We start from the raw sequence: 27,516 nt of genomic DNA, 5'->3' as shown, positions 1-27,516 counted from the left end.
CGTTTCCTTTCATATCACGGTTCTTCTCCGTTATTGACGAATGTGTAGCGAATAACGTGGCTTTGTAGACAAATCTGTGACACAAAGAGGTGTCTTTTGTCGTTCATCGTCTTTTATGAAGACTTTGAAATTTACATTTTCGCGTCCGCTACGGAAAAGATTTCTTCTGTATACCAGAGAAATCTTTTCGTTTAATTAATATAGATGTCGTACCAAGTGTACTGAAGTCTGGTTATTTTATTATTACCAGAAAGGCCAAAAGCATTTTCTTACACCTCGACCATCCACCTAGATGTTCCTGACGAGAGCTTGACATGAGCTCGAAACACGTCGTGTAGAATATCGGTGGTGGTCGAAGTGAAATAAAATGCAATTGCCGTTTCCTTTCATATCACGGTTCTTCTCCGTTATTGACGAATGTGTAGCGAATAACGTGGCTTTGTAGACAAATCTGTGACACAAAGAGGTGTCTTTTGTCGTTCATCGTCTTTTATGAAGACTTTGGAATTTACATTTTCGCGTCCGCTACGGAAAAGATTTCTTCTGTATACCAGAGAAATCTTTTCGTTTAATTAATATAGATGTCGTACCAAGTGTACTGAAGTCTGGTTATTTTATTATTACCAGAAAGGCCAAAAGCATTTTCTTACACCTCGACCATCCACCTAGATGTTCCTGACGAGAGCTTGACATGAGCTCGAAACACGTCGTGTAGAATATCGGTGGTGGTCGAAGTGAAATAAAATGCAATTGCCGTTTCCTTTCATATCACGGTTCTTCTCCGTTATTGACGAATGTGTAGCGAATAACGTGGCTTTGTAGACAAATCTGTGACACAAAGAGGTGTCTTTTGTCGTTCATCGTCTTTTATGAAGACTTTGAAATTTACATTTTCGCGTCCGCTACGGAAAAGATTTCTTCTGTATACCAGAGAAATCTTTTCGTTTAATTAATATAGATGTCGTACCAAGTGTACTGAAGTATGGTTATTTTATTATTACCAGAAAGGCCAAAAGCATTTTCTTACACCTCGACCATCCACCTAGATGTTCCTGACGAGAGCTTGACATGAGCTCGAAACACGTCGTGTAGAATATCGGTGGTGGTCGAAGTGAAATAAAATGCAATTGCCGTTTCCTTTCATATCACGGTTCTTCTCCGTTATTGACGAATGTGTAGCGAATAACGTGGCTTTGTAGACAAATCTGTGACACAAAGAGGTGTCTTTTGTCGTTCATCGTCTTTTATGAAGACTTTGAAATTTACATTTTCGCGTCCGCTACGGAAAAGATTTCTTCTGTATACCAGAGAAATCTTTTCGTTTAATTAATATAGATGTCGTACCAAGTGTACTGAAGTCTGGTTATTTTATTATTACCAGAAAGGCCAAAAGCATTTTCTTACACCTCGACCATCCACCTAGATGTTCCTGACGAGAGCTTGACATGAGCTCGAAACACGTCGTGTAGAATATCGGTGGTGGTCGAAGTGAAATAAAATGCAATTGCCGTTTCCTTTCATATCACGGTTCTTCTCCGTTATTGACGAATGTGTAGCGAATAACGTGGCTTTGTAGACAAATCTGTGACACAAAGAGGTGTCTTTTGTCGTTCATCGTCTTTTATGAAGACTTTGAAATTTACATTTTCGCGTCCGCTACGGAAAAGATTTCTTCTGTATACCAGAGAAATCTTTTCGTTTAATTAATATAGATGTCGTACCAAGTGTACTGAAGTCTGGTTATTTTATTATTACCAGAAAGGCCAAAAGCATTTTCTTACACCTCGACCATCCACCTAGATGTTCCTGACGAGAGCTTGACATGAGCTCGAAACACGTCGTGTAGAATATCGGTGGTGGTCGAAGTGAAATAAAATGCAATTGCCGTTTCCTTTCATATCACGGTTCTTCTCCGTTATTGACGAATGTGTAGCGAATAACGTGGCTTTGTAGACAAATCTGTGACACAAAGAGGTGTCTTTTGTCGTTCATCGTCTTTTATGAAGACTTTGAAATTTACATTTTCGCGTCCGCTACGGAAAAGATTTCTTCTGTATACCAGAGAAATCTTTTCGTTTAATTAATATAGATGTCGTACCAAGTGTACTGAAGTCTGGTTATTTTATTATTACCAGAAAGGCCAAAAGCATTTTCTTACACCTCGACCATCCACCTAGATGTTCCTGACGAGAGCTTGACATGAGCTCGAAACACGTCGTGTAGAATATCGGTGGTGGTCGAAGTGAAATAAAATGCAATTGCCGTTTCCTTTCATATCACGGTTCTTCTCCGTTATTGACGAATGTGTAGCGAATAACGTGGCTTTGTAGACAAATCTGTGACACAAAGAGGTGTCTTTTGTCGTTCATCGTCTTTTATGAAGACTTTGAAATTTACATTTTCGCGTCCGCTACGGAAAAGATTTCTTCTGTATACCAGAGAAATCTTTTCGTTTAATTAATATAGATGTCGTACCAAGTGTACTGAAGTCTGGTTATTTTATTATTACCAGAAAGGCCAAAAGCATTTTCTTACACCTCGACCATCCACCTAGATGTTCCTGACGAGAGCTTGACATGAGCTCGAAACACGTCGTGTAGAATATCGGTGGTGGTCGAAGTGAAATAAAATGCAATTGCCGTTTCCTTTCATATCACGGTTCTTCTCCGTTATTGACGAATGTGTAGCGAATAACGTGGCTTTGTAGACAAATCTGTGACACAAAGAGGTGTCTTTTGTCGTTCATCGTCTTTTATGAAGACTTTGAAATTTACATTTTCGCGTCCGCTACGGAAAAGATTTCTTCTGTATACCAGAGAAATCTTTTCGTTTAATTAATATAGATGTCGTACCAAGTGTACTGAAGTCTGGTTATTTTATTATTACCAGAAAGGCCAAAAGCATTTTCTTACACCTCGACCATCCACCTAGATGTTCCTGACGAGAGCTTGACATGAGCTCGAAACACGTCGTGTAGAATATCGGTGGTGGTCGAAGTGAAATAAAATGCAATTGCCGTTTCCTTTCATATCACGGTTCTTCTCCGTTATTGACGAATGTGTAGCGAATAACGTGGCTTTGTAGACAAATCTGTGACACAAAGAGGTGTCTTTTGTCGTTCATCGTCTTTTATGAAGACTTTGAAATTTACATTTTCGCGTCCGCTACGGAAAAGATTTCTTCTGTATACCAGAGAAATCTTTTCGTTTAATTAATATATATATATATATATATATATATATATATATATATATATATATATATATATATATATATATATATATATATATATATATATATATATATATATATATATATATATATATATATATATATATATATATATAGATGTAAAATATTTAAATGGCTATTAAAAAATAACGGTTGAAGATAAAAAAGTGAAAATTTAGGATTGTATGTATCTTTTGCATCTACATCATACAAAATTAAGAAAAAACGGTTTGTCAAAAAATTTAAAAAAATATATCAGGGGGGCAAGCCCCCTTATGACGTACGGGCATGAAATCAGAGTTATGCCTATTCCCAGTCCGGTAGAATACACGTGTAAAATTTCATAAAAATCTGATGAGCCCTTCTCGAGTTATAAATGGTGTAACTAACATAACTCGACTTTCCTTTATATATATATATAGATGTAAAATATTTAAATGGCTATTAAAAAATAACGCTTGAAGATAAAAAAGTGAAAATTTAGGATTGTATGTATCTTTTGCATCTACATCATACAAAATTAAGAAAAAACGGTTTGTCAAAAAATTTAAAAAAATATATCAGGGGGGCAAGCCCCCTTATGACGTACGGGCATGAAATCAGAGTTATGCCTATTCCCAGTCCGGTAGAATACACGTGTAAAATTTCATAAAAATCTGATGAGCCCTTCTCGAGTTATAAATGGTGTAACTAACATAACTCGACTTTCCTTTATATATATAGATGTAAAATATTTAAATGGCTATTAAAAAATAACGCTTGAAGATAAAAAAGTGAAAATTTAGGATTGTATGTATCTTTTGCTTCTACATCATAAAAAATCAAGAAAAAACGGTTTGTCAAAAAATTAAAAAAATATATCAGGGGGGGCAAGCCCCCTTATGACGTACGGGCATGAAATCAGAGTTATGCCTATTCCCAGTCCGGTAGAATGCACGTGTAAAATTTCATAAAAATCTGTTGAGCCCTTCTCGAGTTATAAATGGTGTAACTAACATAACTCGACTTTCTTTTATATATATAGACACGTCGCTAAAGAGTTCTAAAAACAACTGTTTTTTATATAAAAACAAACAAAAAACCTAAAAATTAAAGGAATAACGCAGAAAATATAAAAAATCGCTGATATAACTTAATTAACCTATGAAATGCCAATAGTGTCAAAATTTTATAAATGTCATTAGTGTCAAAATTTGATAACAGTGGAGTAAGCTTGCCTGAGGTTGGACCAATTACAAATAAGCTTTACGGCGCGGGAAATTTGAATTACTCCTCTTGATTTAAAAACAGACTATAGCCGCGTATAAGAACAAGCTTTACCTCGTACTATCTCACAACTTAATGTGTTTTGCCATCTTTTACGTTATTTTGCCGATTATTAGGGCACTCATCACTGTATATTACAGTAGTATCTTTTTAAAAATTAACTAATCTGTAAATTATTGTTCAATCTATACCGTAGTACTATTTTTATATGTTATCTGGATCAAATAAACAAATATCTGAATACATTTTATGTAATACTATGTATGTAGTTCTTCTTCATTAAATGTAATTTACAATTTACGACCCTGATCTCGAGCTAAAATTATATGGTACTTTTAACGCGCAGTAAATGTGTATGTTTAAACAAGGTAACAACAACGAGTCATACAAAGTGTTGACGAGCACACGTGACTTTTTTTAATACCACCAATTTATTACTTCATTCTTTAGCTCGCGAGAATGTTATATACGCTATACCTGAGGCCGAGTTAGGAGATACATCTTTTATCAGATTCAAGTAGTGGCTGGAATAGTCTGAACCGAGGGATAAGAAAAAATCATAATCTGACTTAGATTTAAGATTTAAGGCCACAGTATAAGTCTAAAATAATGTGGTTTTTACGTTTGTTTATGGAACGAAAAGTAAGAGCATAATAATATTCGAAGATGTCCTTAACAATAGGTTTGGTATCTTTTCATAACATGATAAACATAGTTTCAAAAGGTATGCATCACCTAAAATTATGCTCATTTTCATTAGTCCAGGGTAATGAGCTAGAAATAGACCATGTTCGGGACACTCAAAGATCCAGGTAGCTGACTACTTTTTTAGTTATTATACAGGGTGTAACAAAAATACAGGTCATAAATTTAATCACATATTCTGGGACCAAAAATAATTCGATTGAACCTAACTTACCTTAGTACAAATATGCACGTAAAAAAAGTTACAGCTCTTTGAAGTTACAAAATGAAAATCGATTTTTTCCAATATATCGAAAACTATTAGAGATTTTTTATTGAAAATGGACATGTGGTATTCTTATGGCAGTAGTATCTTAAGAAAAAAATATAGTGAAATTTGGACACCCCATAAAAATTTTATGGGGGTTTTGTTCCTTTAAACCCCCCCAAACTTTTGTGTACGTTCCAATTAAATTATTTTTGAGGCACCATTAGTTGAAATAAATATTTTTAAAACTTTTTTGCCTCCTAGTATTTTTTCGATAAGGCGGCTTTTATCGAGTTGTAGCTTCTTTTTTAATATGTTTACATAAAAATTTTATGGGGGTTTTGTTCCTTTAAACCCCCCAGATGTTTGTGTACGTTCCAATTAAACTATTGCTGCGATACCATTAGTTAAACACAGTGTTTTTAAAACTTTTTTGCCTCTTTGTATTTTTTGATAAGGCATCTTTTATCGAGATGTGGATCCTTTTTTAATATGGTTCAAAACATACCTAAAAATGTAAATCAAAAATAAATGTTCATATTATTACCAAGTTTCCATAATCGTACTTAACCATATACAAATATGTGGTGGATTTGACAAATATTCAAAATATCTCGATATAAACTGATTTTTCGAAAAAGTACTGAGAGGCAAAAATTTTTTTAAAACATTGTGTTTAACTAATGGTACTACAATATTAATTAAATTGGAACGTACACAAAAGTTTGGGTGGGTTTAAAGGAACAAGACCCCATAAAATTTTTATGGGGTGTCCAAATTTAACTATAATTTTTTCTTAAGATACTACTGCCATAAAAATACCACATGTCCATTTTCAATAAAAAATCTTTAATAGTTTTCGATATATTGGAAAAAATTGATTTTCATTTTGTAACTTCAAAGGGCTGTAACTTTTTTTATGTGCATATTTGTACTAAGGTCAGTTAGGTTCAATCGAATTATTTTTGGTCCCAGAATAGGTGATTAAACTTATGACCTGTATTTTTGTTACACCCTGTAGATCTATATGAAGAAAACCTACCTGTTTCCTGCCTAGAGTTCGCGTCCGTTTTTTAATTATTAACAATTTAGTGCAAAAATCGCGATTTTTCCAATTTTTTGAATCCCATTTAAAAGCTAAACAATTGACATAAAATTACAAAATTCAATTTTTTAGAACATTAAAAAACTTTTAAAATGCCGATTTTTGAAAGTTAAAAAGTTAATTTGTTGCTACGCAAACTGTAAAATAAGTGAAAATCGTTATTTGTTAATAAGTTTTACTAAAACTACCTTAGAATTTTAGTGTTTCACCCAAAGTTGTGTATTGTGGTACCTAACAAACCCTCAAAATTTGAGACCAGCCCATTAATTAGTTTAAAAGTTATTCTATTTGTTTATCCCAGAGACCTCTATTTTGCAATAACATAAGACAGAAAATAATGAAGATTAGGCAATTCTGCGTATGTAAAATGAAAGTAGAACAGTGATATTATCAAAGTGTACTAAAAAAAGATAAAAAAATTATCTCGTATAGTCAAAAATACTAATGCCAAATTTTTGAAATTTTGTAGTTTATAAACATTTCGAACAACTTTAAAAATATTATCCGTAGAAAAATCATTTTACATATTCGAAAAGTTGGTATTTTACACGAATTTTTAAAAATGTTGTTCAGTTAGTGACTAGTCGTGGTAAGTGAAGGGGGAGCTGGGAGCCGACAAATGCACGAGTTCAAAAACTAAAAAAGGCAACTTAAAACTACTAAGTATTATTTTCTATATCTTGGGATCTGCTGAATATATTTTGACCTTTCTTTTTTTAATCTGTATGTAATTTTTCTGTACATTACAAATATGTAATTCGTCTATTTGCAATTTGACATTTATTAATTAATAAAAAGTTTAATTTGTTTAAACAATTTTTGAAAAAATAATTTTTTCCGAAAAATCCATGTTTTTAATCAGACTATCATTATTAATCATACAAAAGCTTAAGGTATACTTTAATAAATAAATTATCTTCAATAAATAATTATCTAATAAAAATATTTTATTTATTAAAGTGCACTTTAACTTTTTGTATGATCATTAATGATACTATGATTAAAAAAATAGATTTTTGTAAAAAATATTTATTCAAGTAATGTTTAAATAAATTAGACTGATTATTAATTAATAAATTTATAAACAAATTGCATATTTATAATGTACGTATTACATACAAATTAAAAAAAGAAAGACGAAAATCCATTGAGTGGATCCGGAGATACAGAAAATTGTATTAGTTTGAAATTGCTTTTTCGGTATTTTAATTCGTAGGATTCGTAGGTTCCCCCTTGTAACCGTTTGAACTACAATTTTGAAAAATCGTAGAGGGTGCTGTGAAGATACAATGTTTATGCAAATTTTTTAACAAAAAATACACATCTCATTATTTAAAATGGCATCAATGAAATTCCTTAATTATTATAAACAAATTAGCTGTGAATTAAAAAAAAACACATGGCTAACTTTGTCCCTAATGAACCCAGGCTAAATTTTTTTATTTGAAAATTCATGTTAAAATACTAGCTTTTCGAATAAGATTGTTCCTACGGACAATATTTGTAAAGTTATTCTAAATGTTTATAAACTACAAAATTTCAAAAATTTGGCATTAGGATTTTTGATTATATTGATTAATTTTTTATCTTTTTTTAATATATATATATAAAAACAAAAGATGTAGATCTTTGAAACACACTCAGTGATCAAAAGATCCACAGTGTTTTTGGATGTGTGAATTGTTCGTAAGGGGATTTTTCCGCATTCTCTATTTCATTTGTTTATATATATATATAAGTAAAGAAAAAGAAGTACTATGTTGACTTGTTTGGAATAAAACAATTTAAGTTTCAGTGGGTTCGAGTCAATAAATGATTAAATAAAATTAAATAAAATCGATGGCATTCGAAAGCTTGAGAAATAAAAAAGAGTCCTCTAAAATAGCCCCTTTTATTGACTCGAACCCACTGAAACTTAAATATAAATATATAAATATTATCGGTTTACAACGTTCTCCGTCCTCCGATACCCGTTCGCCATTCCTCTCTGTCCGCACATTGATCTACTTGCAGACCTCTTTCATCCATGGCTTTGTTTATTCCTGCCTGCCAACTTTTCCTCGGTCTACCTCTTCTTCTTCTACCTTGCGGTTTCCAGTTTGTAGTTGTTTTGGGATTCTGTCTTCGTGCATTCTTTGTACGTGACCAAACCATCGTAGTTGTATTTCATTGATTTCGTCATTTATTGTATGTGTGACCTTCATTATTTCTCGTATTCGTTCATTGGTGACATGTTCTCTTCTTGATCTTCCTGCAGCTCTTCTCCAGAAATCCATTTCGGTGACCTCTAACATTCGTTTTGCTTTTTCCTTCATAGGCCATACTTCGCAGCTGTATGTTATGATGCTTTTCACTACGGCGTTATAGATCTTTTTTTAATACATTTTGATACTATCACTCTTCTACTTTCATTTGGCATACTCAGAATTGTCCTATCTTCATTATTTTCTGTCTTATGTTATTGCAAAATAAAGGTCTCTGGGATAAACAAATAGAATAACTCTTAAACTAATTAATGGATCGGTCTCAAATTGAGGGTTTGTTAAGTACCCCAATACACAACTTTGGGTGAAACACAAAAGTTCTAAGATAGTTTTAGTAAAAGTTATTAACAAATAACGATTTTCGCTTATTTTGCAGTTTGCGTAGCAACAAACTAACTTTTTAACTTTCAAAAATCGGCATTTTAAAGGTTTTTCAATGTTCTAAAAAGTTGAATTTTGTAATTTTATGTCCACTATTTAGATTTTAAATGGGATGCAAAAAATCGAAAAAAATCGCGATTTTTGCACTAAATTGTTAATAATTAAAAACGGGCGCGAACTCTAGGCAGGAAACAGGTAGGTTTTCTTCCTATAGGTCTACAATAACTAAAAAAGTTGTCAGCTACCTGGATCTTTGAGTGTCCCGAGAAATCCTTATTACCCTGGACTACATATACTCTGACAATTTTTACAAGACAGTAATGATTTTTTCGTGAACACATTAACGGATTCCGCTAATTTTTTTATTAATTTAGATTTTTCTTTAATCTTTACAAAAAAGGTTTACTCAAAGTTTTGAAAGGCGGGTGGAAGAAAAGAAATGTTTTACTTACGTTAAGTTTGAGACCCTGTAGGTAGGGGACTACTAGGTAAAAGTGTGGGTATACATCGAAATCGTATTGTAGTCTTATGTTTTGTGAACATTTTGCTTTTTGAATGTCTCTGATATCTTTAGAACCCAAGAAAATAGACGGTTTAATTCTTTAACATGACGTGTTTTAACTGAAACAAAATGACGAACTTGAACAGTCCATAGTAAAATAGCTTTCGAATTAAGTAGAGGGCTAAAGAAGAATGTTGCAGTTTTTGCTGTGGAACTCTGAGAACATCATTTAGAAAAAAAAATAAATAAAAAAATATATCAAAAATTATTAAAAAAAATACAAAAATAATTATTTATTAGTAGAATTGTTTATTATATTAGTATTAGTTTTAGCATAAGATACGAAAAAATGACTAATAAAATAAAAAAAATAGTAAAATTGGCGAATGGATTTAGTGTCCGCAGTCATATAAACCCAAACAAACAACAACAACTGAAACAAAACTAAATTAACAATAAAAAATAACAGTAAACAAAACTTTAAAAATAAAAAGGCACATACCGTTAACAATTCTGGTCGACACATTAGTTATCTGTCTACCAAGTGGGCGGTATGCACAGCGCAACATAAAAGACACGAGATTGTTTAATGGAGGCTCTGTGATGTCTTGGCGTGGAATTTCCTTGAGAGTTACGGATTTGGTGTCAACGTGGAGGCTCCTCGAATATCGACAGGTACATTGCACAGATTTTCTTTCTGTAAACACTTTGTTCCTTTCACACTATACAGGGTGTCCCGGAAAATAGTGCGTTCCTTAAAGGTGTGGGTAGAATGCACCATTTAAAAGAAAACGTTCTTATAATTTTTTTTTCTAAAGTCATCTGTTGCCTCAAAAAAATAAAATAATGTCTTTTACTAAAATTTACATTTGGCAACCCGGCAGTTATATTTATTTTGACATAGCGAAGATATTTAAAATTGTAAACACAAACAATCATATCATATAAGTATTACCTGTAACCCGAGAATACATCGTATTGTTGTGGTATTGTCATGATTTCGATCGCAAGTATCATGTTAATTACGTACCTATAGTGGATAATTAGTGCAAGATTTAGGTACACCAAGTCGATTTAACTCGAAGTTTAAGGATTTGTAGATGGTTTCAAAACAAAATGTGTAAAGAGTTGTGTGCGTGTGTGTGCGTTTTACTTTTATAATGCCAAAAGTATTAATGTATGTGCTGTGATTATTAGTAATCATCTGAGTGAACCACTCGAACTTCTCAGAAGATTGAATGAAGGAAATGTAATATGTACTCAAATTTTTTGTAACATCTTCTACCGACAGGTAGATTTGAAGACGTAGCTTGATTCTGATTGTAATAAAAATGTTTCATGTAAGTTAAAACACTATACAAACCTTATTTATTAGATATTTAATAAACACAAATATTATCACTGTTATCAGTATTTTATCAATACATAATAATATGCTTAATGGTCGATGATTCAGGACAGTTGAGTCACAGTAAAATTATTTTTACACAGAAGAAGGAACGCAGCGTCGCCGGCTGTATTTGCATTTCTGTGGACATTAATCAAATGCATTAAAATTAATAAATTATTTTTTTGAAAACGGTTGACTTTACAAAAAAATTTTATCAGACTTTTTTGCCCTAAATGGTGCACTGAAAAAACGCACTATTGTCCGGGACACCCTGTATATTATATGAAATAATTTCATCTTAGAGTATGATAAAATATGGCCTCCTCACGTATTGCATGTCGTTAAGTTGAAACACATATTAAAGAGTAAAACCGTCTAGTTTCTTTGTTATGAAAGATATCAGAGAAACTAAAAAAAATAAAATGTTTACAAAATATGAGACTACCATATTATAATTTGTATACCTTTGTATCTTTTCCTCCCTACAGGGTGTCTCAAACTTTTGCTTCAGTTAAAGCACATATTAAAGAATAAAATCGCATATTTTCTTTATTTCTAAAGATATTAAGGACATTCAAAAAACAAAATGTTCACAAAACATAAGACTACAATACGATTTCGACGTATACTCACACTTATACCTTGTCTTCCCTACAGGGTGTCTCAAACTTCACATAAGAAAAACATTTCTTTTCTTCCACCCGGTTTAGTAAACCTTTGCCCAACTGTCTAAATACCAAAGAAAAATCTAAAATAATAAAAAAATTAGCGGAATCCGTTAATCTGTTCATAAAAAAATCAACTATGAAAATGAGCATCATTTTAGGTGATGCATAACTTTTGAAACTATGTATGTGTATAATAGAACAAAAGACAACGCTATACACATTTTCGCAAGGCATGCTTCGTTTAAGGGGCTCTGGTATACCTATATGCAATATAATCTACACTAGTAAAGCTAAAGCAAGAAGTTGAAGTTGATGACAATAATTGTTGAACTGAAATATTTAAGTATTAAGTTTCTATGGGATTGAGCTACAATTATTGGTGTAATTAATTTCCACTCTGAAAATCGTTCTAAAAAAGACTATTCTCGTTCTAGAAAGACTAGAATTATTGTTCTCAAAAGGACGTTTTATATAATTTTATATTGCGGTCAATTATATTCCCGGTGAAGTAGGCTGCATCATATTTTAGGAGAACGTTGAACATAAGTTCTTGTTTGCTTTTTAAAAGTGGGACAAGCTGACTTGTATATTTTAAATTTCTTTGTGGAAAGAAGTTTATTTGAAGAGATTTATTTTCGGAGCAGTTGTGAAATTAAACGCAATTACTTCTAAAAGCATATTTCAGAATCTCGATGAAAGATTTTCTATTTTTAAGACACTAACAATTATTGCTTTTCGTAAAAGGAGAATATCCGCTTTTTGTAGGTAAAATTACACTGGCATTAATAAATATTAACAAAAGAATGAATAAAAATAGTCATTTATTTATTAAATCTTGAGATTTATGTAGATTATTTATTAGGTCACAATTGAAGTAAGAGAAGGATCCGATTGGCGTGGGCAGCGTTTGAAAAGTTAAGATGGATACTAAAAAGCACAAAGATACAACAGTACCTAAAAACCCGTGTTTTTGACCAGTGCATCCTTTCTGTTCTTACGTATGGCTCAGGACATGGACATTAACAAAGGCCAACATAAACAAAATACAAATAACTCAGAGAAAAATGGAAAGATGGAAAGATGGAAGATATGTTTACATTCTGAACCAACAAAATTGTATATAATTTTAAATTAGACATTATAAACGTCAGTAGAAAATGCAGTTATGTGACGATAGTAAACCTTCTTTCCTTTCCTTCAATAACTATATCAAACTCCAATCTCAACAAACTGGTATATATTATTACAATGACATATACCCAATTCCACGAATATACGTCTGTTTTGGATTATCGCGACAACGAATATTTTACTGTTCAGAATATGAAGAACGAAAGTAAATTGCAAATTATATTGTTGTTCATTGGAGTAATTATTAGAGCAAAATACTTTCGTACTTCTTATGTTGCACACTAACATATTCGTTGTCGCGATAATCCAAAACAGACGTATATTCGTCGAATACACCATACGATAAATGTCATGAGAATATAAATATTTTTCCTTTATTCCGCGACGACGAGCTGGCCAAATACCCAAGTAAGTGGAGGCCAACAAACTAAAGAAGAAGCAGAAGAATATACCTAAATATAACAATAAACGGAACCATATAGTTAAACTATGTGACGTCACGGGTCGTTTGAACTATGTTAAAATACAGAAGACTTTAAATTTGTACTTCTAAGTTATTATGAGTTTTTGAAGCGTGAAATTTTGGAAATCTTATTTTTCTACAAAACTGTATGTAATAAAAAAAGTGTGCAAGTTCCCTATTGCGCAATGGCTGCAATAAAATCGTGTTCCTCTGCTGCCTTGGCGAAAATGCTAGACTTTCGGCCTTATGTAAGAAGGGTCGTTTTAGAAAAAAAAAGCTCAGTATTCAAAACCTTGCGAGCCGACTGGACATCTTTTACTTAACATAAATTCTCCTTTATTCTCCCCTATTCTCATTTAAAAAATCATCGATTACTTCATCACACCCGATGGATAACGCCACTAGTATGATATACAGGTTGTCCCGAAAATATTGGTCATAAATTATACCACACATTCTGGAGTCAAAAATAGTTCTATTGAACCTAACTTACCTTTGTACAAATGTGCTCATAAAAAAAGTTACAGCCCTTTGAAGTTACAAAATGAAAATCGATTTTTTTCAATATATCGAAAACTATTAAAGAAGATTTTTTATTGAAAATGGACATGTATCATTCTTATGGCAGGATCATCTGAAAACAAAGTTATAGTGAGATTTGTCCACCCCATAAAAATTTTATGGGGGTTTTGATCCCTTAAACCCCTCCAAACTTTTGTGTACATTCCAATTACTTCATTATTGTGGTACCATTAGTTAAACACAACATTTTTAAAACTTTTTTGCCTCTTAGTATTTTTTCGATAAGTGAGTTTTTATCGAGATGCGGCTAATATATTTATATAAAAATTGTATGGGAGTTTTGTTCCTTTAAACCCCCCAAATGTTTGTGTACGTTCCAATTAAACTATTATTGTGGTACCATTAGTTAAACACAGTGTTTTTAAAGTTTTTTTGCCTCTTAGCCTTTTTTTGACAAGTCACCTTTTATCGAGATGTGGCTTCTTTTTCAAAATATACCTAAAAATGTAAATTATAATAGTATATTATGCAACGAGCATTTAATGATGGGCATTATGAAGCGAGTATGAGGGATATGAAACAAGCCGCCTAGCGGCGAGTTTCGTGTAGAGTACGAGCTTCATAATGATAATTAAATGCAAGTTGTATACACGATTTTTTCTATGATCATTCACAACAAAAAATATATTACAATTTATTAATTTTGTAACGCAAATAAATTAAGTACAGTGGAACCTCGATTATCCGTCAGGGCACCGGACCAAGGGTATGACAGATAATCGAAAAGACGGTTAACAGAACATTAAAAAAAAATAAAAATTCATAGTGTTATGGTGAGACACTGAATTATGGTGACACACGGATATTGACTAATAATTATTGTGCTGTGCGTTTTTATTTTCGGCTTGCGATTCTAAAAATAGAACTCTAAAAGCATGGTATCAATTATGATTACCTATTTAAATTTAAATTTAATCCAGAGCGCTGAATAAGGACAAAAATTATTTACATAAAAAAATGCGGTCGTGGCATAACTGCACGTATACATTTAACGAATTTTGTTTGGCTTATGGCAATGCTCAAACAAAATGAATTGATGACTAAATTTTTACCTATGTACACAATATAACTTATGTATGGACCCTGACGGTTAACAGAGGTGACGGTTAATAGAGAGACGGATAATCGAGGTTCCACTGTAGTTTGTCAGTTTGTTTACATATTGAGAACTGTCAAAGCGTATGTATTTGACTCGCTATTGGTCACTGCGCGTGTGCCACCTTTATCGGGAATGACATAATATCGCGATTCTATTGGTTAAAAATCTGTATCGTAATGAAAATCTGTATCATAATGAAGTTCATTATGATACAGGTAGTAAAATTATAATTGATATATTATAGTATGACAATAGAAAAATACATTTTTAGATTATTAACAGGTCTCTTAACCATAGACAAATATGTGGTGGATTCGATAAATATTCAAAATATCTCAATAAACACTTACTTATCGAAAAAGTCATAAGAGTTTTTACCTATGTACACAATATAACTTATGTATGGACCCTGACGGTTAACAGAGGTGACGGTTAATAGAGAGACGGATAATCGAGGTTCCACTGTAGTTTGTCAGTTTGTTTACATATTGAGAACTGTCAAAGCGTATGTATTTGACTCGCTATTGGTCACTGCGCGTGTGCCACCTTCATCGGGAATGACATAATATCGCGATTCTATTGGTTAAAAATCTGTATCGTAATGAAAATCTGTATCATAATGAAGTTCATTATGATACAGGTAGTAAAATTATAATTGATATATTATAGTATGACAATAGAAAAATACATTTTCAGATTATTAACAGGTCTCTTAACCATATGTGGTGGATTCGATAAATATTCAAAATATCTCAATAAACACTTACTTATCGAAAAAGTCATAAGAGGCAAAAATGTTTTAAAAACAGTGTGTTTAACTAATGGTGCCGCACTAGTAATTAAATTGGAACGTACACAAAAGTTTGGGGGGGGGGGGTTAAGGGAACAAAACCCCCAGAAATTTTTTATGGAGTACACAAATTTCAATGTAATTTTTATTTAATATGCTCCTGCCATAAGAATGCCACATGTCCATTTTCAATGAAAAATCTCTAAGAGTTTTCGATATAAGTATGAACAAAAATTGATTTTCATTTTGTAACTTTTTTTGTGTGTACTATTGTATATATAGGTAAGTGAGGTTGACCCCAGAATCTGTGGTATAATTTATGACCAATCTTTTCGGGACACCCTGTATTTATATGCCACAAAATTATAAATTATAAATAAAAATCGACCTGTTTCGGGATTTGTCTCGAAAATCGGCCATTCTTGAAAAAATAAATTTATTCCAAAGTTTTGCCCTTCTATTCCTACTTATAATGTAGATTATAAAAATGTAACAGATGTTGTTTTCTTGTTGTGTATTTAAGACATAATTCTAACTTGATCGATTACTAACATTACTATTGCTAGAATGTTTTAGTTGTGGATACTCTATTGAAGCAACTATGATGTTTTAAAACAATTATTATGTAAACTAATTACATGTTATTAAAGAGATATCTCTAATTAGATAACTTCATAGAATATTTTTAGTACCCAAGGTCGGTTATGCAACAAAAATTATAAATGAAAAAATCACAAAACTAGACAAAGTTTTAAATATTCACTATGACTGGCAGATATAAATATAATAATAATAATGGTCTCTTTTTAACGCTGGCGCCAGCCGTATACCTATTAGGCCAGCAATATATTTTGCTATTTCTTGGATGCGACATAAACGGAAGATAATAGAGCCTAAATACTTAAATCTGTATAAATATTATACTTAAATTTCTAAAAGTTCCTTCACAAAAATCACTAGAAGATTTGTAAATTATTTTAGTGTACAAAATAATTGGTAATACTACTAAGTGATTATTTATGTATTATTTACGTCTTTTCTGCGTATTCACCTCCCATCAAGCTGACCCATGAATACCACCCAATAGTAGTTTTAGGAAGTATGTATTACAAAGTAATATTAAAAAAGTAATATAACAAAAACATGTAAAGTTTCTAATATTCTGCGCAAATTAAAAAACAGTGTTGTCTTTTGTGTGAAGTTTCTGAAGAACAGAAAAACTGCAGATAAAGATGGAATACCAAACGCATTACTGAAATATTGTGGAGCAGCAATGACAAAACAATTATTAACAACATTAATTAAAAAAATTATACGACACAATAAAATACTGAAAGAATGGAGAACGAGAAAACTAATTCTACTATTCCAAAAAGGAAGAAACAGCCAAAAAAACTGCAAAGTCATCAACTTGTTAAAATACTACCCTAAAACTTACAAGTAAAATTTTACAAAAACTAATGAATACTGGAAGATCATGCACCGATGCAATATTCGTCATAAAGCAAATTACTGAGAAATAAATAGAATTTCTGTGCCTAATTGACTTGTAATCAATTTCTATATAATAGAGAACTATTGAAAACATCTACCAAAACAACAAAATGGAAGTCAGAATATATGGGCAATTTACAGAACCTATAGACATAGGCAGCGGAAGAGGACAGGGGGACTTATTGAGCCCTATGATCTTCAATTGAATCATGGATGAAATCATCAAAAGCATCAACAAAAGAAGAGGATACAGATTGGGAAACAAAACAGTAAAATACTCACTGTTACTGTTACCTTTACGATGCAGTACTGATAGCCCAAGATGAAGATACTCAGCAAAGATTAGTCTACAGTTTTAACATAAGAGCAAAATAATAAATTAATATGACAATTTCACCGCAGAAAATTAAAACAATCTCTGGGCTAATTAGCAAAATACAAGGAAAAGTTATTTACCAGCAATTTTATTGCTGGAATCGAATCTTATGATTCTATATATTAATAATATAGGTATGCAAAGTCCGCAGATAGTGTGCTACATTTTTTATAAACAAAATGGCGCCAGAAAATCGAGTTGTTTTCAATTTTTGCTCTATAACTCCAAAGATTTTAACTTTACACCAAAAACACCCAAATAAAAATTCACCGTAATTAAATTCTGCATAGAGACGTGTTTTTCCCGATTTACTTTGACGAAAATTTTCCCCGGAAAATGAGGGTTTTTCCAACAAAATCGTTAATTTTCAACTAAAATTTTAGATAAGCAATTGTTTATCAATAATTAAATAACTTGGTAATATAAAAGCTCTTTTCGTAAAGAGTTAATTTTCAACTAAAATTTTAGATAAGTAATTGTTTATCAATAATTAAATAACTTGGTAATATAAAAGCTCTTTTCGTAAAGATTATAATTCCAGAAGCCGATGGAAATTGAATGAACAGTTTAGCAACAATTGAATTGTTAATTAAAAATTTACGGTCGCTATAATAACCACAATAATTATGATACATAAGAATAGCTATGATTTTTGTATAAAAAGACACTGTACCTATTTAATGTACTTTACAGAATTAAAATTATACTATTTAAGCGGCCTCAGGAATATTTTAAAATTATAAACAATTTATTGGCTTATAAATACATAGAATATCTCGGAAAACATTAAATTAAATTATAGGTCTGGATCCCGCGTATGAAAAAAAAGTTAATTAATAGCAAGCTGAAAATTTGTTAATAGCTTAAGGGTGTCTAGTGGGATAAACTTTGATATATGGGAACACTGGAACAGGGGCAGTTTTAATTGTGGAACAGGTTAAAAATTTGGAACGGTCAGACCACGAAAACGGCACATGTATTTTGTCCGACAGAACAGACTTAAACTCTCCGAACAGAGATTAAGCTCTCATGCGAAAATCAGACTGCTATTTATCACCAAATGGGCGTTTTAATGAGTGGAACATGTAGAATATGTCAAATGACAGGAATTATGACAGGTGATAAATAGCAGTCTGATTTTTGCATGAGAGTTTAATCTCTGTTTGGAGATTTTAAGTCTATTCTGTCGGACAAAATAAATGTGCCGTTTTAGTGGTCTGACCGTTCCAAATTTTTAACCTGTTCCACAATTAAAACTGCCCCTGTTCCAGTGTGCTCATATATCAAAGTTTATCCCACTAGACACCCTTAAGCTATTAACAAATTTTTGGCTTGCTATTAATCAACTTTTTTTTCATACGCGGGATCCAGACCTATTACATCATGAAAACGGTATTGGAAAAAAATCGGCAGGACGCTTCTTTTAAAATAAAAAACGTTTAATTGTGATAAATGGTTCCTGAGATACAACCGGTCAAAGTTGACCGGCATTTACGCCAAAGATATAAACAATAGGATCATAATTTTCGAACCATCACCTTTTTATTTCGGTGCTCTTTCTCCACACCAATTTTCATATCTTTAAAATACTCATACATAACGTATATTCTTATAATAAAAACTATGGATACTACGAGTGAAAATTGCCAAAAATAGCAAAATTCCAATAAAAAATTAGGTTGGAGAAAATGTAATCTCAAAGTTCAAAATCGGTATACGTTAAAAAATGCTCGGCCTCCTATGGAGCAATTTTCTTCATTCTTTTTTTGTTCCCAAGTAACTCGAGAAGAGCCGTCTAACTAACGCATTATTAAATGTCAAACTTGCTTTTGTTTTGTTATAATAGATTAATTTATTTATAAGAAAAGAAAACTACATATTTTTTCCAGTTGTAGACTTTTTTAGATAAACTTACTAGAAGTGTACCTTTTAACGTTAAAAACACAAATATTCTCATTGGAAAGCTGAATAATTATTTAAACAATCTTTATTTAAACAAATTAAAAATTATTGTTATAATAAATAAATTAATTTATTATAACAAAACAAAAGTAACTTTGACATTTAATAATGCGTTAGTTCGATGGCTCTACTCGAGTTACTTGGGAACAAAAAAGAATGAAGAAAATTGCTCCATAAGAAGCCGAGAAAATGCATTTTTTAACGTATACCGATTTTGAATTTTGAGATTACATTTTCAACATGAAAATAATTTCAACGCGTTCTGCGATAGAATAGACCATTTCGAACTTAAAATATATTTAACTCTTCACATCGAATTAAAAAACTCGTTATTAATAGGTATAGTTTTAATTGAAAGTTAAAATCTTAAAAAATCCAAATGGGTTACATAAATGTTCAAAACATTTTCGGACCTATCAGTCCATCCTCAGTGAACTCATAATACTTGCTAATAGCCCCAGAACAGTGGTTGGATTTAATATGCAATTTATATTGTGCAATTGTAAAATTGAAACTGCTTAAATCGATCTTACTGAATAACTTCCGGGAACATGAAGAATCCCTACACAAACACAATCAAAATGATTTTGGCTGACAAAAGTAGATCAAGACAGTTGTTTTGATTGTGTTCGGGTAGCGATTCTTCATGTTCCCGGAAGTTATCTATTAACATCGGCTTTAAGCCGTTTCAATTTTACAATTTCACAATGTAAATTGCATATTAAATCCAACCACTGTTTGGTTCTGGGGCTATTTAGCAAGTAAGATGAGCTTACGGAGGATGGACTGATAGGTCCGAAAACGTTTTGAAAATTTATTTTTAATATTTTTTAAGATTTCAATTTTCAATTAAAACTATATAGACGGAGAGGCAGCGCTGAAAAATCTCTTTGAATTTACTAAAGCTAGATTTTTCACAGTTGATTACTGTGAGTGTGTAGAGAAGCATACTGCTGTCGGTCAAGCGAAACGTAGAACAGGGGTTACTGAGAGGGTATCAAAGTTGCTTTCCTATGAAGGTAATTAAATCCATTTACTAAGGCTGAAAATCAGTACGCACATTCTAAATTAAATAAAATAAAAGTTATTATAGTCGGTCAGCTGTATGACGGGACAGAGCCGGTCGGTCGGCCCCAATAGTCGATTGAGGAAATGAAGCATTTTGGCTCGCTATTTTTTCGTCCAGCATGGATTTACTTGAAATTTTCACAGAAGATAGGGAATAGTCCAAGGATCATTTTCTATATCATGCCGCTATCATACGCTAAAACCTTGGGGGTGGTTGCCATCCCATCTCGGGAGGCGAGAATTTTTTATTACATTTTAACCATGTAATTCGATGGAAAAAGTGATTCTAAGAAAAATAGCTATTTGTATAACAAGGGAGGAAAGTGCTACTTTTCCTCCCGAGAATGAAGTTTACTGCCCGACGCGTAGCGGAGGGCAGTAATCATTCAAGGGAGGAAAAGGCACTTTACTCCCATGTTATACATATGGTTTTTCCACCTTCCTCAAATAACAAGTCATTTTTTCATTTTTACTTAATTTATTTATGTAGGTAACTAACCAACAAATCTTATTAGAACTAAAACTAAAACAAGTAGGTACAATATAACTGTCAACTGTCAAATATAAGTCAAATTATTAATGTAAACATTGTTAAATCAGAATAACAATTTACTGTTTTTTACCATTATGCAAAATAAGGAGTGTTTTTAAATAAACGTTAAAATGTATAGATACTTACGTAATAGAAAATAGATATTGTACAGGGCGTCAATAAGTTATGTTTCATGAATGAAATACCATGAGGTCACTTTTACTTTTCCTCCCTAGGGAGGAAAAGTACAACTTTGCACCCTACAATCAGGTCCGGAAAAGTATACTTTCGGTAGAGGTAGGTGGAAAAATGTTTTTTACATTTTCTTCGTAAAACTAATATTTTTCGAGTTATTCGCGCTTGAAAATAACAGTTTTTCGACGAAAAAATCGACTTTTTAGAGGGTTTTTTGAGAATACCTCGAAAAATATATTATATATTTTTGGCGATAAAAAGTTTCTTCAAAATTTGCTGTAAATACTCTATATTCTATATGGTAGAAAATGTCTGATATAATACATAAATATAGTATAGTTTAAACATACAAAAATACGAATAGATTTTAAGGCTGACAGTCGAAGTGTGACGTCACGACTGTCATATTTTTATTTGTAAACAAAGGTTGAAAAGCCAGGATTTGCCCCATCTTAAATCTTTTTAATTTCCTAAAGTTCAATTTTGGCTTCCTCTGCTAACTATACTGTTTTTAAAGATAATGCCACCATAATTCGGTCTTAAATTTCTATGAAATACGGTTTTTTAGTGATATTCCCCATTTTAAACACTATAATAAAAGAGGGATATGTAGATTAATTGTGTTTGTAAAGTAACTGGTTGAAAAGAAGAGGTGAATTTCATTACTATGGTAAGAAAATATAGTAAAGAAAAAGAACTGAATTTATCGCCCGTGGGGGACGGCTTTCAAATTATGCACCATGAGCACTGTCGACACGTCTTATTCGCTCCATGTCAACACTCCCAGCGGATAAGAGAAAGTAATACCTATATAATTTACCTACAACATTTCTTGTAATCATTTGTCTTCCATGTGCAATTTAATATCACATTTCTAAGAATTAACCAACTTTTTAACGAAACAGTAACATGTAGAGCTTAAATGTGCACTTACCAGGTCGTAAATATCCTGCTGTAGTGATAGGAGCCTCGATGGGAAGACTATTGGTTCTTGCAGGAGGAGTCCAACTTGAAGGTGGCGGTATTTGTCCTTTAGTATCCTGTTCTTTCGGAGGAGACTCTCTCTCTTCCTTCAAAGGTGGTGTTTCGAAGTTAGTACGCGGACTCGGTCCCGTCACCGATAGATGGCGAGGTCGAGGTGGCTGCGGAGAAGCGCTTCTGCCCAGTTGAGGAAGACTAGGAGATGCGCGACCGCCTGGAAACGTCGCGTTGCGTTTATGCCGACGGGGAAACACCGCCAGCAACTCTACCCACCATCGGGCATCTTCGCGACTTGCCGCTTTAACGAAAGTCACACGGTCGGGACTCGTAAGAGCAAGAGAGTGAGGATGGCCCGTAACCTGTTCAGCACCAGTCACTTCTAGTACTTTACACATGTCAACAGAGCCTTGGGGGACGGTATCAGGCTGCAACAATAAAAATAATATCAGTATTTATTCTTTTGGTCCTTAAACAGTACAAGGTAAATCTTACTCAATTCCAAGAATTGAAAGTTCCATATTGGACTTCTATAATTTAGACAAGTACCTAACAGTTACGAAATATAATAGTTTAAAAATTGGGAAAATATAGTATCTTCCTACCTTCTGTATTAAAATAGTATATTATTTAACGAGCATGTAATGATGGCTATTACTCACGATGATGAAGTTTGCGACACGAGCCGTAGACGAGTATCATAATTCATCAGAGTGAGTAATAGCTATTACATGTGAGTAGAATACTATAATTTTTCTAAGACCGTTTTTATTTTAATTAGTAAAAAATATAATTATCAACTACTCGAGATTAATCAACTAAATTATAATAATTTACAAAAATTCCTAAATGCTGTTTACCCCTAGTACGTGGCTGAATAATTGGTTGCCTATCTACTATTACCAAATTCTTACGTAGGTATAGGCATAGCCACCTTTACTTAACAAGCCATGAAGTTGAAACTTGGCAACATCTATTGGTAGACCGATTAATTCTGACAGTTCTCATTTGTTTTTAAATAATTTTCACTGTATTTACAGAGAAACTGAAATATTTTACAATATTTCGTGCTCCAAATTATAAAGAACATTAAAAGGTATGTTATTAATATGATTTTAGTTCAATATAATATATTTTTATATAAACATATTTCCTAAAGCTGTTGGCAGATTTAAGTGATTTTTTAATATGTTATAGCCTAATTCTTTAACAATACTGCTGTAATAATATTGTTGCTAACCAGTTAAATTTTTATGGTGTACAGGGCATTTATAAAACACTGAAATTAAAACCCAACTATAGACTCCGGTTTTCTTAACATTCTGCTTTTTGATTAATTCGCTTATGTTTAACAACTAGATTTGTTCTTTATCCATTCAGGATGTTTCTAAATAAGTGCGACAAACTTTAAGGGGAAAGGAAAAAAATGCAAAATTTTGACGCCTGTATTTTAAATGTTATAATTTTTTTCGAACTCTGAGAAAACTAATAAGTATTTTTGAAAAATTTAAACGCAGAATAAAAGATTACTTTATTACCGAGGGCCGAAAGTCCCTTAGAATGAATAAAAAGGTTTTTTTTAATGACATATTTGAAACTAAAACTCACACTAAATTTTCTTAGTTTTTCACCCCTGTAACTTATTAAAATAAACATAGAAGTTCTCAGGGACTTTGGACCCTCGGTACCAATGTAATCTTTCACTCTGCGTTTAAATTTTTGAAAAATAGTTATTAGTTTTCTTATGATTTAAAAAAAAGTGAATCCCGTTTATATTCTTGTTATTGTTTTTTTTTTGTGTAATAAACGTTACTTACAAGGAATTACTTTTAATATTATTTTGTACAAACTTCTAATTAATAATATTTTCTTGTTCAACTCAAAAAATACTATAAATTTTACCAGAATTTGTACTTTAAAATCGTAGTTTCGAAAGCGGTAGTCCGAAAGTCGGACTACGGACGTCATCAATTGCGACGTTGCCTTTTTCTCTTCATGGCTTGTAAAGTAAAGGTGGCTATGGTATAGGGCACGGTTCTTAGACATTACTACGGTTACCTAAATCGACTTACCAATGAACATTAAGGGTGAGATTACGTCACGAGAGTTTACTGTCATTTGAATCGTAATATGATTTTTTTCGAATCCTGAGAAAACCAAGTATTTTAGAAAAATTTAAACGCAGGATGCAAGATTACATTATTACCGAGGGCGGAAAGCCCCTTAGAATAAACAAGCAGATTCTATTGAATGAAATATATGAAATTAAATATCACACTTCTCTTTTATTTTCAGCCCTGTAACTTATTAAAATAAACATTATAGAAGTTTTCAGGGACTTTCAGCCCTCGGTAATAATGTAGTCTTTCATTCTGAGTTTAAATTTTTCAAAAATATTTATTAGTTTTCTCAGGATTCGAAAAAAATGAATACAATTAAAACACATTGAGAATTTTGACATGCGTCAAAGTTTTGCATTAACTCAATGTAAAATTCTGAACTGTTGAATTCCAGCTTCCCTAATAATTATTTTACATCAAAAGACATTAGAAACTATTTGAAGAGGATTGAAATCTGTATTGGAAATAACTGTTAAAATTGGTCTACGTAATCAAACATATTCCAAAATTTTGTAAAAATGTAATACATTTTAGTTTTCAGCCCAAACTTAGGCCACACACAATGCAATAATCTTCACATTTTTGAACTGTCAATATTTTTATTTTATCATCTATTGTTTAAAAACAATACAGTTGATAAGATACCCTCAGTTGCGGAGAAAGGATTAATTATAAAGATTTTTTTATTCAGTCAATGGTGTGAGCACTGTCAGTTAAATAGTAACGTGTGGCCTTACTTTTACACGCATACCTATTGTGGCAAATGTATCATATTTTTCAAAATTTTGGAATGCATTTAAATCGTAGAACAATTTTAACTTTTGATTTTAATACAGATTTTAATTCTCTACAAGTATTCTCTCATGACTTTTGATGTAGAATAATTAGTGAAGCAGGAATTCAACAATTCAGAATTTTACATTGAGTTTCCTATGGCCCTTTTTACGATTCACCACCCGGTATAAGATAAAATGTGTACTATTTGTCTTATTATTTCATAATAACACAAATAATACACATATACAGAGAGAGTCTGTAAAGTGGAATAAATTCAATATCTCAAATACTAATTGTTTTTTTTGGAAAATGCTCAGACCCGTCGATTAGTATTTCAAATTGTCCTTTTTGACATTCAATAATAATGTATACAGGGTGTCCCAATTTAGAGATATGACGTCATCGTCGATTTTCTTAAATGGCAACACTGTCATTTTGATAGCTAATTTGATAGGGTTTGTAAAGTTATACATAACTGCAAAATATCAAATTTTTATTCTCTACCATTTACAAGATAATAGAAAATAACAAAGTTATATCTGTAATTTGGAATATATTCAATAATTAAAATACTAACTGTTTTTTTGAAAAATGCTCAGACCCGTCGATTAGTATATCAAATTGTCCTTTTTGACATATAATAATAATGTATACAGGGTGTCCCAATTTAGAGATATGACGTCATCGTTGATTTTCTTAAATGGCAACACTGTCATTTTGATAGCTATTTTGATAGGGTGTGTAAAGTTATACACAACTGCAAAATTTCAAATTTGTATTCTCTACCATTTAGATGATAATAAAAAATAACAAAGTTATGAAAAAAAGTAATCAACTAATAATTGAATTTAATTATTTCAATAAATTAAGCAAAAACTCATAATGTTGCCCTCAATTATTGTCAAATTGTCAATGGGCAACGTTATGAGCATTTGCTTAATTGAAATAAATAAATTCAATTATTATTTTATTACTTCTTGTTCTTCATAACTTTGTTATTTTTTATTATCTTGTAAATGGTAGGGAATAAAATTTTGAAATTTTTCAGATGTGTATAACTTTACACACGCTATCAAAATAGCTATCAAAATGATAGTGTTGCCATTTAAGAAAATCAACGATGACGTCATATCTCTAAATTGGGACACCCTGTATACATTATTATTATATGTCAAAAATGACAATTTGATATACTAATCGACGGGTCTGAGCATTTTTCAAAAAAACAGGTAGTATTTTAATTATTGAATATATTCCAAATTACAGATATAACTTTGTTATTTTCTATTATCTTGTAAATGGTAGAGAATAAAAATTTGATATTTTGCAGTTATGTATAACTTTACAAACCCTATCAAATTAGCTATCAAAATGACAGTGTTGCCATTTAAGAAAATCGACGATGACGTCATATCTCTAAATTGGGACACCCTGTATACATTTTTATTGAATGTCAAAAAGGACAATTTGAAATACTAATCGACGGGTCTGAGCATTTTCCAAAAAAACAATTAGTATTTGAGATATTGAATTTATTCCACTTTACAGACTCTCTCTGTATACACAATAACACACATTCAATGATCGAAAATAATTTAAAAATATGGGAATGTAAACTCTTGTGACGTAAAGTCAAAAATATAAGTCTCCCCACCACCGTAATAAAGTCTAATAACCGTGGGTATAGGGCTTTTCATTCACAGTCATTTGTTTCGAGCTTCCGTCATGTGTCACATAATATTAATATATCTACGTCATACGTTATTGGCATATACCAATGATACAAACCAAAGACGTATGACGTAGATATATTAATATTATGTGACACATGACAGAAGCTCGAAACAAATGACAATCGATGAAAAGCCCTATTGTAAAAATACAACAAGAAATAGTCAATCCAAGTTCTAGTTATAGAAAAATTATAAGCATAAACTTGTACCTACTGTCAATGAATCGGATAAATATGAAATGGCTATTATCGGTGGACGTATTTTATTAAAGTTATAATGTATATTTACATTTAGCTATATATAATATAATAATATAACTATATATAATATGTTATAACATATTTAACACAATATTATTTAAAAAATAAATATAATATTATAGGTCTGGATCCCGCGTATGAAAAAAAAGTTGATTAATAGCAAGCTGAATATTTGTTAATAGCTTAAGGGTGTCTAG

At 31.6% G+C, this 27,516-nt stretch overlaps 1 protein-coding gene across 1 annotated transcript in view; it reads right to left on the bottom strand.

The window, feature by feature from the left end:
* Positions 1 to 27,516, bottom strand: part of LOC114332680 (protein outspread) — an 889,498-nt gene that overhangs the window by 474,810 nt on the left and 387,172 nt on the right. Inside the window, exon 4 of the mRNA XM_050657294.1 lies at positions 22,386 to 22,857. Coding sequence (XP_050513251.1) covers positions 22,386 to 22,857 — 472 coding nt within the window. The remainder of the gene's footprint in view (positions 1 to 22,385; positions 22,858 to 27,516) is intronic.

Source organism: Diabrotica virgifera, chromosome 1 (genome assembly GCF_917563875.1).
Source record: "Diabrotica virgifera virgifera chromosome 1, PGI_DIABVI_V3a".
Taxonomy (NCBI): Eukaryota; Metazoa; Arthropoda; class Insecta; order Coleoptera; family Chrysomelidae; genus Diabrotica; species Diabrotica virgifera.
This window is presented reverse-complemented; position numbering and strand designations above follow the sequence as displayed.